Source organism: Thamnophis elegans, chromosome 6 (genome assembly GCF_009769535.1).
Source record: "Thamnophis elegans isolate rThaEle1 chromosome 6, rThaEle1.pri, whole genome shotgun sequence".
Taxonomy (NCBI): domain Eukaryota; kingdom Metazoa; phylum Chordata; class Lepidosauria; order Squamata; family Colubridae; genus Thamnophis; species Thamnophis elegans.
In genome coordinates this window covers 6289010-6302186 of record NC_045546.1, presented here as the reverse complement: position 1 = coordinate 6302186, position 13177 = coordinate 6289010, and the positions used below count along the sequence as shown (strand labels likewise).

The window sequence follows — 13177 nt, the reverse complement described above, 5'->3', positions numbered from 1 at the left end:
ATTTTTCTACTTACATTTTTACATGCTTTCGAACTGCTAGGTTGGCAGAAACTGGGACAAGTAACGGGAGCTCACTCCATTACGTGGCACTAGGGATTCGAACCGCCGAACTGCCGACCTTTCTGATCAACAAACTCAGTGTCTTAGCCACTGAGCCACCACACCCCCTCTATTATGGGTGCTATTTGATTATTTAGCACATAGTGCATGAAACCGCTGTGATAAAGAAACATAAGAGTGGCACAGTGGTTAGAATGCAGTACTGCAGGCTACTTCTGCTGACTGCCAGTAGTTTAGCAGTTCGATCTTCATTGGCTCAAGGTTGACTCAGCCTTCCAACCTTCCAAGGTGGGTAAAATGAGGACCCAGATTGTTGTGGACGAGAGGCTGATTCTGTAAATTGCTTAGAGGGGGCTGTAAAAATACTATGAAGTGGTGTATAAGTCTAAGTGCTATTGGGAAGGAAGGAAAGGAAGGAAGGGAAGGAAGGGAAGGAAGGAAGGAAGGAAGGAAGGAAGGAAGGAAGGAAGGAAGGAAGGAAGGAAGGAAGGAGCCGTGGTGGCACACTAGAATGCAGAATGGCAGATAAACTCTGCCGATAGCCAGGAGTTCAATCCTGAGCAGCTCAAGGTTGACTCAGCCTTCCATCCTTCTGAGGTTGGTAAAGTGAGGAACACAGCTTGTTGGGTGTAAGAGGCTGACTCTGTAATCCATTTAAAGAGGGCTATAAAGCACTGTGAAGTGGTATATAAGTCTAAGTGCTATTGCTATTTTCCAGGTAGTCCTTGACTTGCAACTTTCATTTAGTGATGGCTTGAAGTGACGACGTCACTGAAAAAAGTCACTTATAACCTGTTCTCGCACTTACAACCATCACAAGATTCCCCACAGTCACAGGATGACTGTTAGACATCCCAGAGTTGTGACAAATGTGTTTCTTAGTCTTTGCAGAGAGAGGGGGGGGGAGAGAAAAGACAGACAGAGGCAGGTATAGAAGAGAGAGAGAGAAAGATATAGAGGAGATAGAAGAGAGATGTGGGTGTGTGGGAGAGAGAGAGTGGGGCAGAGAGACAGAGACAGATGTAGATGAGATAAAGGAGAGATGAGACAGAGACAGAGAGAGAGGCAGATATAGAAGAGAGAGAGAGAAAGATATAGAGGAGATAGAGGAGAGATATGGGTGTGGGTGTGAGAGAGAATGGGACAGAGAGAGAGACAGATATAGATGAGAAAGGAGAGATGAGAGGCAGAGACACACACACACAGAGAAAGATATAAAAGAGATAGATTGTGTGTGTGAAAGAGAGAATGGGACACAGAGAGAGACGGATATAGATGAGATAAAGGAGAGATGAGAGACAGATATCTATATATCTATATATCTATATCCATATCTATCTATCTATCTATCTATCTATCTATATATATATATATAGAGAGAGAGAGGAGATAGATGTGGGTGGGTGGATGAGAGAGAATGGGACAGAGAGAGAGAGAGAGACAGATATAGATGAGATAAAGGAGAGATGAGAGAGAGAGAGAGAGAAAGATATAAAGGAGATAGATTGTGTGTGAAAGAGAGAATGGGACACAGAGACGGATATAGATGAGATAAAGGAGAGAGGAGAGACAGAGAGAGAGAAAGATATAGAGGAGATAGATGTGGGTGTGTGAGAGAGAATGAACCAGAGAGAGAGAGACATATATTGATGAGATAAGGGAGAGATGAGAGAGACAGAGACAGATATAGGAGAGAGAGAGAGAGAGAGAGAGATACAGAGGAGATAGAGGAGAGATGTAGGTGTGTGAGAGAGAGTAAGTGGAACACAGAGAAAGATAGATATAGATGAGATAAAGGAGAGATAAGAGAGAGAGAGAGAGAGAGAGAGAAGAGAGAGAGAGAGACATAGAAGCAGTGGTGGGATACGACCGATACGCTCCAGTACAGGCGTACCGGTGCCTGCTGGGAGTAAGGTGCTCCGGAGGGCCCACCTGCCTGCCCGCTCTCCTTACCTCTATTTGAGCCGAACCGGGGCATTTGAGCACAGAGGGTACAGCGCCTGCGTGATGATCCGCCAAGTAGCTGGAGTGTCGCAGGTAGTGGGTACACATCTACGTGCTGCGCGCGTGCACATGGTGGATGCCCGGCCCCGATGCAGCATCCTGGTTGCAACCGGAGCTGGAACCCACCACTGCATAGAAGAGAGAGAGGATGGGTGTATGAGAGAGAGAGAGAGAGGGATAGAGACAGAGGCATATAGATGAGATAAAGGAGAGATGAAAGAGAGACCGAGACCGAGACGGATATAGAAGACAGACAGAGAGGGGGTGGGATAGAGAAAGAGACATATAGATGAGATAAAGGAGAGATGAGAGAGAGAGACAGAGAGTGATGTCTGTGTGTGTGTGTGTGTGTGTGTGTGTTGTATTTGTGCTGATAAATAAATAAAGGGAGACTAGTATAGATCTATTTCAAGCTATTTAGTTCTCATCAGCTAGCCATACCCTTACTGGGATTCGAACCTGGGCTTATTACATATTAGGCAGATGTGTTAACCACTAAGCCACAAGATTCTCCTCCTTTATCAGCTGAGCCAGGGAAATAGGTATGTATTTAGTGTCACAACCCCTGGTATGCCCAAATATGGGAGGAGGCCTACTGCTTCCTTTCTCTGTCTATCGGCTCGTCACAAGAGACCATCCAAACAGAAACCCAATATTTTTACTGTTGCCTTTGTTACATTTGTGTTGTATTTGTGCTGATAAAGATAGATAGATAGATAGATAGATAGATAGATAGATAGATAGATAGATAGATAGATAGATAGATAGATAGATAGATAGATGATAGATAGATAGATGGAGATGGAGAGGGAGAGGGAGAGGGAGAGGGAGAGAGAGAGAGAGAGAGAGAGAGAGAGAGAGAGAGAGAGAGAGAGAGATATTGATTTACAACTCCCGGTATGCCCAAATATGGGAGGAAGATCACTACTTCCATTCCATGGCTAGCTGATGAGAGCTAAATAGCTTGAAATAGATCTATACTAGTCTCCCTTTATTTATTTATCAGCACAAATACAACATATATATATGTATATATAACAGAGAGAGAGAGAGAGAGAGAAGGAGGGAGGGAGGGAGAGAGAGAGAGATGAGATGAGATGAGATAGAGGAGAGATGAGAAGAGAGAGAGAGATTAAACCAAAGAGGAACCACACCTTCAGCAAGCTTGCTACACCTGTACTGCTGGCTTTAGTGCTTAGCTTAATAGAGAATCACAGAGCAAAACTGGATTTTGGTTTTGTTTTTTATCAGTTAAAGTTTGCCTTCAGACAGTGTGTGCGTGGTATGTGTGATTATCAAATTGTATTCCCCTCTGAAAAGGGAAATAAAATTTTGTGGGAACTTGCAGTGCTCTTCCCTCCGCCTCAATAAAGTCTGCCGAGATATATTTCCAATCCCGCGCCGTTTATTCGGTGCAAAGCACTTTAATGTTTTTCATACAGCACACAGATTGCACAGCATTTTGTAACTGCTCCGGTTTGAGGTTTTCCAAGCAAATTGTTATGAATGCTAAGAGTGTTTATTTCGCCTTCTGTTCAGCTATAGCTTATATTTAACTAGGTATAAAAATAGCATGTGCCTGTTTTTTTAATTATTACATTTCCTGTCCTGCAGGGAATGTTCCTTCTGTAGTTTGCTGTCTTGTGGCATAACTTAAACAAAAGTGTGTTATTTTATGTTTGTGAACCACCCAGATAACTATACTATTTAGCAGCCTATTTAATAAATGTACAGTACAGAGCAAATAAAGCGATCCCATTGGACAACCAGGTTTTTAACAGAAGCCAACAGATTGGCTGTGCAAGGCTAGAAATTTTAGCTGCCATACAGGTGGTCCTTGGAGTGGTGCGGTAGCCTAGAGGTAGCACTCTCGCCTGACAATCAGGAGGCTGTGAGTTCGATCCTAGGTAGAGGCAGATATTTCTCTCTCTGGGCACGATAAGAATATATCTGCTGAATATAACTCCGCATTGGTGTCAGGAAGGGCATCTGGCCAGTAAACACTCCATTCAGTTGCCCAGGCTCCACCCTGCAAGGCAATGGTGGGTTCCAGCCAGTACGGCCCAATACGGCCATACCAATATTAATCGGAAGCAGCTGCCACCATACCAGTACGGTGGCTCGTTTGGCCCACCTGCCCTCCCGCGTTCCATATCTGTTTTTAAAGCAACAGGCCAATTGCACACACGCACATAGCGTGTGGCACCTGTGCGACCTCCAACAAGCAGCTGGGCGTCGCAGGGTTGGAGGAGTGTGGATGTGTGCACAGCACATGTCCAGCACATGCACAGCGCACATCCAGCGCATACACGAACAGATCACGAGCAGCATACCGATAGAGATGGTAGGAGCAACCCACCACTGCCGCAGGGGACTATGGGGTCATTAAAAGGAGATGATGATGATGATGATGATGATGATGATACAGGTGGTCCTCGGCTTATAAGTGATCAATTAGCAACCATTTGAAGTCAAGATGAACCTACCTGGGAGTATTTACAATCTGGATTCTTAATTCCGACAGTCGGGTCCAATTGCGGTTGTAAATCGAGGACTATCTGTAAAAAAAAAATGAAGATGATGGGAAAATAGAGGAGGAAAGGGGACAAAGAATAAAATGAAAGATAATGGGGAATAGAAGAGAAAAAAAGCACTGATTTCCAGTTCCTATTGGTGCAGTAGAATAAGGTAATAACATAAAGCTTTGACTTTTTATTTTTACGTAATAGTATGTCTGGCTACAAAAGTTGTTGGAGTTAGTAGACATGGCTAAACTGGTTTCTTTGATTAAAGAAAGGAATGCAATGAATTTTGTTTTGACTTGGAAACCATTCTTGGACTTGGTGCTTGAGGTGGGAAAAAATGAAAATAAGGGAGGGAGAGTGGGAAGAAGGAGGGAGGAGCTGTGGTGGCGCAGTGGTTAGAATGCAGGATTTACCCACTGCCAGGAGTTCGATCCTGACAGGCTCAAGGTTGACTCAGCCTTCCATCCTTCCAAGGTCGATAAAATGAGGACCCGGATTCTTGGGGGGTGATATGCTGGCTCTGTAAACCTGCTAAGAGAAGGCTATAAAGCACTGTGAAGCGGTATATAAGTCTAAATGCTATCAATATTGCTTTTGCCTCAACAATCTGGGTCCTCATTGTACCCGCCTCAGAAGGATGGAAGGCTCAGTCCACCTTGAGCCAACCAGGATCGAACTGCTGGCAGTGAGCAGAGTTATCTTACAGTACTGCGTTCTAACCACTGCTGACAATCTGCTTTCTCATGTTGAAATTACGACGTACACAGTCGCTATAATGTCCTCCTGTTCCTGTTGTTGTTGTTTTTCCTCAGAGTCAATGATTGCATTTTGCGGGTGAATGAGGTCGACGTATCCGAAGTTTCACATAGCAAAGCTGTTGAGGCGCTGAAGGAAGCCGGCTCCATCGTACGACTCTATGTCCGCCGGAGGAGACCTATTCTGGAGACTGTGGTGGAAATTAAACTGTTCAAAGGGCCCAAAGGTAATTATGGGCCATGCGGCAAACACAGCAGCGCAGGGGGTCTTCAACTTACGACCACCATTGGGTCATATATATGACTCAATGGTGGGTTCCAGATCCCATCGCAATCGGTGTGCTGCGACAGGGCCGGGCATCCACCATGTGCACCTGCGCTGCACATACATATGCACCACCGCCCTGCGATGCTCCAGCTGCTTGGCGGAGCTTCGCGCAGGCGCCGTACACTGCATGCATGGGCACAAATGGCCCTTTTGGGTCAAATATAGATAAGGAGGGTTTCCTCCGAAGCACCGGAACGGAATGGTACCTGGTGCTCCCAGGATGCACCAGTACACTCATACCGGGGTGTACCGGCTGTAACCCACCACTGGTATGATCACCTTCCATAGCCAAGTGAGGTGTTTGTTAGTTGAATCATGCCTAATTTCACAGCCTTTTTTTTTGTCATGGTTGTTAAGTGATTCACTCCCGATTTTACAGCCTTCATCACCATGGCTGTTAAGCAAATCATGTGGTTGTTAAGCAAATCCTTCCTCTCCCATTGAGTGTGCTTGTCGAACGCCAACTGGGAAGATTGCAAATTAAGATCACGTGAAGTGTTAATACCACTTCAAAGGACTACGTGTACATGCTTCTTGCAGATAGGCAGCGTGCTTCACTTTGGCAAGATACTGTCTCTAGGGATGGATCAATGAAGAACTCAGCTTGGAAGAATCCCCGAGTGCCTTTCTTGGATTTGGGAGCCTGACGTAGCCTGAGATACTGCTTTTGAGCTTAACCTTAGCTCACTTTCAATAAAGTGTATCCTCAATGAAGTTTCTTATCCTTTTTCATTTCCCTTTAGGCCTGGGATTCAGCATTGCCGGAGGTGTAGGAAACCAGCACATTCCTGGTGACAACAGCATCTATGTCACAAAAATTATTGATGGTGGAGCAGCGCAAAAGGACGCACGGTTGCATGTTGGAGACAGGCTTCTTATGGTGAGAATTGATTTTTTTTTATCGATAGTGTGATGAAATATAACACATAACACATACAGGCTCTTTACCAGTTTACCATGTATCTCTGTACCTCCTCATTTCCCATTAGGATCAACAGGTAGTACAGAACAGGATAACAAAAGAGTGGGAAGGGTCCTTGGAGGTCTTCTAGTCCAGCCCCCTCCTCAGGCAGGAAACCCTATAACATTTCCGACAAATGGTTGTCCAATCTCTTCCTAAAAACTTCCAGTGTTGGAGCATTCACAGCTTCTGGTGGCCAGTCGTTCCACTGATTAATTGTTCTGTCAGGAAATTTATCCTTAGTTCTAGGTTGCTTCTGTCCTTGATTAGTTTCCACCCATTGCTTCTTGTCCTGCCCTCAGGTGCCTTGGAGAATAGCTTGACTCCCTCTTCTTTGTGGCAGCCCCTGAGATATTGGAAGACTGCTATCATGTCTCCCCTAGTCCTTCATTCTATTAAACTAGACATACCCAGTTCCTGCAACTGTTCTTCATATCTTTTAGCCTCCAGTCCGTTAATCATCTTTGTTGCTCTTCTCTGCACTCTTTCTAGGGTCTCCACATCTTTTCTACATCGTGGTGACCAAAACTGAATGCAGTATTCCAAGTGTGGCCTTCCCAAGGCCTTAGAGTAGATACAATTGGACTTTCCATAAATTGCAATAGCATTTAGGCTTATATACCAGCCCATAGTTCTTTACAGCACTCTCTGGGAAATTTAGAAGGCGGAAGCATTATTATTTGCATATTATCCTGAAAAATCTTGGGCCTCCTTTTACCAACCTCAGAAGGATGGAAGCAGGGGTGGGATTCAACCCATTCTCACCACTTCAGAGGAACCAAGTTGTTAACTTTCTAAGCAGTTCAGAGAACCGGTTGTTGGAAGAAATCATTAGGGCAGAGAATCGGTTGTTAAATTATATGAATCTCACCACTGGATGGAAGACTGAGTTAACATCAAGACCCATCAGGATCAAACTCCAGGCTGTGGGGAGAGTTTGCCTGCAATACTGCACTTCAGTCACTGCGCCACCTCGGCTTTTAATCTCAGTTCTTTCCTTTTGATTTGCATGCGAACAAAAGGTGGCTCAGTTTCCACATCAGACCTGCTGAATGCGCCTTTCCCTCTGCTTTCTTTCAGGTAAACAATTACAGTTTAGAAGAAGTCACCCACGAAGAAGCAGTAGCAATATTGAAGAACACATCGGATGTAGTCTATTTAAAAGTGGGGAAGCCAACCACCATCTATATGACCGACCCTTATGGCCCTCCAGATATTACTCATCGTAAGTTATGATATACAAGTTTTTCTTTTTTCTCAGATGTTATTGTCAAATTCTAAGTTTTTGGATGACATTTTAAGGAAGAAGTACCAGAGATTCCGAACAGATGATTCTCACTCAAAGCACCTTTAGTGAGGAATGAATGGGGAGAAGGGAAGATAAGAAACTATGTGACCGAAACCATAATTCTGGAGGAGGGAAGGAGGTTAATCTAACCAAGTTGTAACATCACTTAATTGGTCCGGAACTCATATTATTGTAGCAGAAGAGCAAGCAGAGCTGAGGGCAGAGTTAAGCAAGTCATCAGCCTAGAGTGGTTATGTTTCCACAAATGCCTTAAGTCTAACCTCTCTTGGATTCCATTGACATCTGGCACTAATTTAGTACTGTATGAGAGGTCCTTGGTGCTCTCTGAGCTTCGTCGTTTTCTTGCAGACATTTCATTACCCAACTAGATAACATTATCAGTGTTAGTAACAGCCTAATCAAGAAACTACCAAGAATACTCCCACCGACAGTGTGAACTGCTTGTATATAAACAGAAAGCAAACCCCATTCCCTTCTAGCACTGATGATGTTACCTAGTTGGGTAATGAAATGTCTGCAAGAAAACGATGAAGCTCAGACAGCATCAAGGACGCAGTCCTCCTCCTTCTCCTCCTCCTCCCCCATTCCCTTCTAGCACTGATGTTATCTAGTTGAGTGATTACATGTCTGCAGTGAAACAACGAAGCTCAGAGAGCCCGAAGGATGCAAAATCCTCCTCCTCTCCTTCTAGCACTGATGATGTTACGTAGTTGGGTAATGAAACGTCTCCAAGAAAATGTCTGAGTAGATAAAGAATGAATATGGTTGTAAATTCTCATTGTTATCGCACAGGGTATTTGTTTTAGATGACACACTGTTTAATGGAAGATGGATTGTTTGTATTAAAATTATATATATATAATTTAATTCCAGAAAGTAGGCAATCCCAGTGCCTTTGGACCAATATCCTTTGAAGTTGTTTGCTTTCGATAGCCTCTTGAATCAAGTTATTTGTTCCCACCCTGAGAGAATAATGTTTAAGTCTATTCAATATTCTTCTTTCTAGACATTTTTAGGTGTCTATGCGGTGATAAAGATTTTATAGCTGCTTAATACCATATTCTTGTGGAAAATTAGGTCCAATAAGTCAGAGCATATTTTTATGTACATTCCTGATACCTGCAGTGTGTATCCGAGCCGAGGTGGCGCAGTGGGTAGAGTGCAGTACTGCACGCCACTTCAGCTGACTGCTAGTTCAGCAGTTCAGCGGTTCAAATCTCACCGGCTCAGGGTTGACTCAGCCTTCCATCCTTCCGAGGTGGGTAAAATGAGGACCCGGATTGTTGGGGGCGATATGCTGACTGTAAACCGCTTAGAGAGGGCTGAAAGCCCTATGAAGCGGTATATAAGTCTAACTGCTATTGCTATTGCTATCTTTCATTGGTGCTCTCCAAAAAGATTATATCCCCGTAATGGGCCACAGCCAAGGGTTGAGGCCCCTGGTTTTAGCCTTTGATGTCTTAAACTTCCTAAAAATCCTTTCCATGTATGCCTGTTTGCAAAAAAAAAAAAAAAAAAAAGACGAGGGGGCCACCTTGGATTTTCTGTAAATATCTCAGACTGTTCAGCATGAATTGAACGGTAGCATGAATTGAAGGGGCAATTGACTGATAATGGGCTGTCTTCTTTAACCCATAGCTTATTCCCCACAAATGGAAAACCACATCCTGTCTTCTGGCAACAACGGCACTTTAGAATACAAGACTTCTATGGCCCCCATCTCACCTGGAAGATACTCACCTATCCCAAAGCACATGCTAGTGGAAGATGACTACCCCAGGTTAGATATTCACCTTTACTGAGTGCCTTTGATTGATATGCTGGCTTCCAGGAACATGGGTTTTCTCTTTTCTTGCCGGGATTTTGATGCTCCACAGAGTACGAGCCTCTGAATAATCACATTTATACAGGAAAGAGGCAGTTATGATCCACCTGGCTGCCCCTTAAGATAATAAGGAGGTGCATTCTTTAAATTTTAAAAGAGGGATTCCCTTCTCGGTAATTTAATGGTTAGAAACGAGAGCTAAGCTAGAATCAAGAGAAGGATAAATAACATAGTGACTAACAAGGAGGAATTTCCTTCGCGCCACTATTTCTCTTTGTCGTAACTTTTGTTGTTGTTGTTGCCTCATCCAGTCCCGAAAGATCAGGTCTTCGCTCTGTTTCGTTTCGTTCCTTTCTGTCTGATCATTTAGAAACATTGTGTTGGGTCCCAAATTTTGCCGTTTGTCTGTCCACTGCATTCCGCTTTACCTTGTAACTTGTGAGATTCGAGTTGCCCCCTTAACTTAGCAGTAGAGCCTTTGAATTTCTGTCTGTCTCGGCCACATGGTTTCCCCTGTGGTTTTAAACCTGGGGAGGGGGAGGGAGCACCACTTTCCACCCCCACAAAGCTAATGTTTGCAGTTCTCACAGCCTCCTTGGTCTTCAAATTTGAGTGCGATGCGCACGCAAGAGTAGGTGGGGAAAGGAATTCCCATTCATTTGCTTCTGAAGTCCCAGGAGAGGGGGTGGAAACATTTCTCGCAAAAACGGGGGCTTTTTTGCCTTAGCCCAGCCCTGCTGAAACCCGCAGAGTGCTGCTGGGGGTGAGTGAAGGCAAAAATCTTTTTTTATCTTACTTACCTCTTCGACATCTTGGTGCGTCTTATACACCGGTGCATCTTATAGTCGGAAAAATACGGTAGGTCAAGGGTGTCAAACTCAAGGTCTGTGGTCTGGATTTGGCCCATGGGGCTGCTATGGAAATAGCAAAGGACCGGCCCATAGTCAGTGAAAACGGAGCTTTGGGGAAGCGCGTACAGCCCCCCCCGGGCTCCGTTTTCACTAGCAGAGGCTTGCAGGAGGCCATCGCGACCTAAAACGGGGCCCAAGGTAATCGTGCATGCCCCCCACCCCACCCCGAGCTCCGTTTTTGGTGGCAGAAGGCTAGCAGAACAAACTGTAAGCAAACCAAACCGAAGGAGAAACGTTTCCCCTTTTTGCATTTGAGCATGCAAGAAGGGACAGGAAAGGAGAAAGGGAAAGAAGTAAGAGAAAGAAAAAGAAGGAAAGATGGAAAAAGAGCAAGGAAGGAAAAATAAGGAAAGTGGGGAAGGAAGAAGAAAGGAGAAGGGAGAGGGAAGGAAAAAGAAGAGAAGGAAGGAAGGAAGGAAGGAAGGAAGGTTATAATGAGAGGGAGAGAGGGTCCGAGGGAAGTCCTACCTTAGCACTTGGCCATCACAGGTGCCCCCCATACGTGTGACTTGGAACTGGCCATGCCCCCCCTGTGTTCTCCCCCCCTCCATGTTAAACACAACCCTGATGTGGCCCTCAATAAAATTGAGTTTGACACCCCTGGATTACGTTGCCTCTTCTCCCTCATATTGTGCATATTCTTTTCTTCTGCACTAATTTTATTAGTATAGTGAGGATATATTGGATAATTGACATCCCCAGGAGATAAGGCAGACGATGCTCCATACAAGCTCCCCGTGGTAGGGTTTCAGATGCTACCAAGAACTTTTGGTATTTTTGCTGGAAAGTTTAAAATGATTTTGGGGTCCTTGGTGCTCTCCGAGCTGGGTTGTTTTCATGCCAACTGATGCACTGATGATGATACCTAGTTGGGTCATGAAACGTCTGCAAAACCACCCAGTTCAGAGAACACCAAGGTCTCCACAGTTCAACCCTGAGCTAAAGATATTATCTTCCATCAACATGGTTATTGCTTCTTTTATGGCAGATCGGGGCCCCAGTGAAGGTGAATCCCCCGTTTCGAAACTTTGAGAAATATTTTAGACAGTGAAATAAATGCTGGTGATGAGGAACGTAAATCCACAGCCTTTCCCAATTGCCCTAAACGTTCATGCTGGAGCCAGCCAAATCTCCAGGCAAAACATAGTGGAGGAAAAAATATATTTAAAAAGAACTAAATAAAATAATTTAGACATCTGCAGATTGACTCCCCGCTTAAGGGAAGGAGAAAACTGCCAAAGTCTTGATAATTTATTCTCTGTTGGTCTACAATTGGATGAAGGATGCAATTGTGGATATTCATATTCCAAGAGACATCGCAAAACGTTTCAGCAGGTTTAAAACGCATCTGCTTGAATGTTTTTAAAACTACCGCAGAGAATTTCTACCTTTAGAATGTTACCAACTTTAAGACGTCTGGACTTCAGCTCCCAGAATTCCACAGCCAGCCATGGATGGTTGAGACTGGGGAATTCTGGGAGTTGAAGTCCAGTCATTTTAAAGGTGCCAAGATTGAAAAACACTGGTCTATATAAGTTATATAAAAAGGGTAGGCCTTGGGATGTGAATCATCTCACCATATTATAGTTGACAAGAGCCAAAATAATAATAATATTTGAGTGACTCCCAGTGGTGGGATTCAGCCAGTTCGCACCTATTCGGGAGAACCGGTTCTTAACTTTCTAAGAGGTTCAGAGAACCGGTTGTTGGAAGAAATCTTCTGTTGGTTTTTTTTCCACTTTATAGGGCTAATCCTGTAAGGAAGACAGGAAGGAAACATTCTGGTATTGTTTCTAGCTTAATTTTTATTGCCCTGCTTACAGAAACTGCCTCTCCAGTTAACCCTTATTACATTGTCACAGCTAAGGCGAAACGCCCATCAACCTGAGTAATGTTGAGTTAGCCACGCCCACTTGGTCACATGACCACTAAGCCCCGCCTACCCACGTGGTTATTAGGACAGAGAACCAGTTGTTAAATTATTTGAATCCCACCACTGGTGACTCCATAACTGATGGAGAGTGAGTGCAAATATTGCCGGATGGAATTAGATAAATCTCATTTTATGGATTCCTTAGTACTCTCTCTGAAGGCGCAGTGGCTCGGGCGAAGACGCTGAGCTTGTCGATCAGAAAGGTCAGCAGTTCGGCGGTTCAAATCCCTAGCGCCACATAATGGAGTGAGCTCCCGTTATTTGTCCCAGCATCTGCCAACCTAGCAGTTCGAAAGTAGAAAAATAGGAACCGCCTTTGGTGGGAAGGGAACAGTGTTCCATGTGCCTTCGGTGTTTAGTCATGTTGGCCACATGACCATGGAGACATCTTTGGACAGCGCTGGCTCTTCGTCTTTGCAACGGAGATGAGCACCGCCCCCTAGATCTGGGAACAACTAGCACATATATGCGAGGGGAACCTTTATCTTTACCTAGTACTCTCTCTGAGTTCATTTGCTTTCTAGCAGACATTTCATTGCCCAACTAGGTAACTTCATCAGGCCTAG

General features: G+C 44.5%; 1 protein-coding gene across 1 annotated transcript in view; it reads left to right on the top strand.

Moving 5' to 3' along the window:
- Positions 1-13177, top strand: part of DLG2 (discs large MAGUK scaffold protein 2) — a 415458-nt gene that overhangs the window by 210294 nt on the left and 191987 nt on the right. The window contains exons 5-8 of the mRNA XM_032219707.1: positions 5402-5571; positions 6416-6552; positions 7714-7858; positions 9581-9722. Of these exons, the coding sequence (XP_032075598.1) occupies positions 5402-5571; positions 6416-6552; positions 7714-7858; positions 9581-9722 (594 nt within the window). The remainder of the gene's footprint in view (positions 1-5401; positions 5572-6415; positions 6553-7713; positions 7859-9580; positions 9723-13177) is intronic.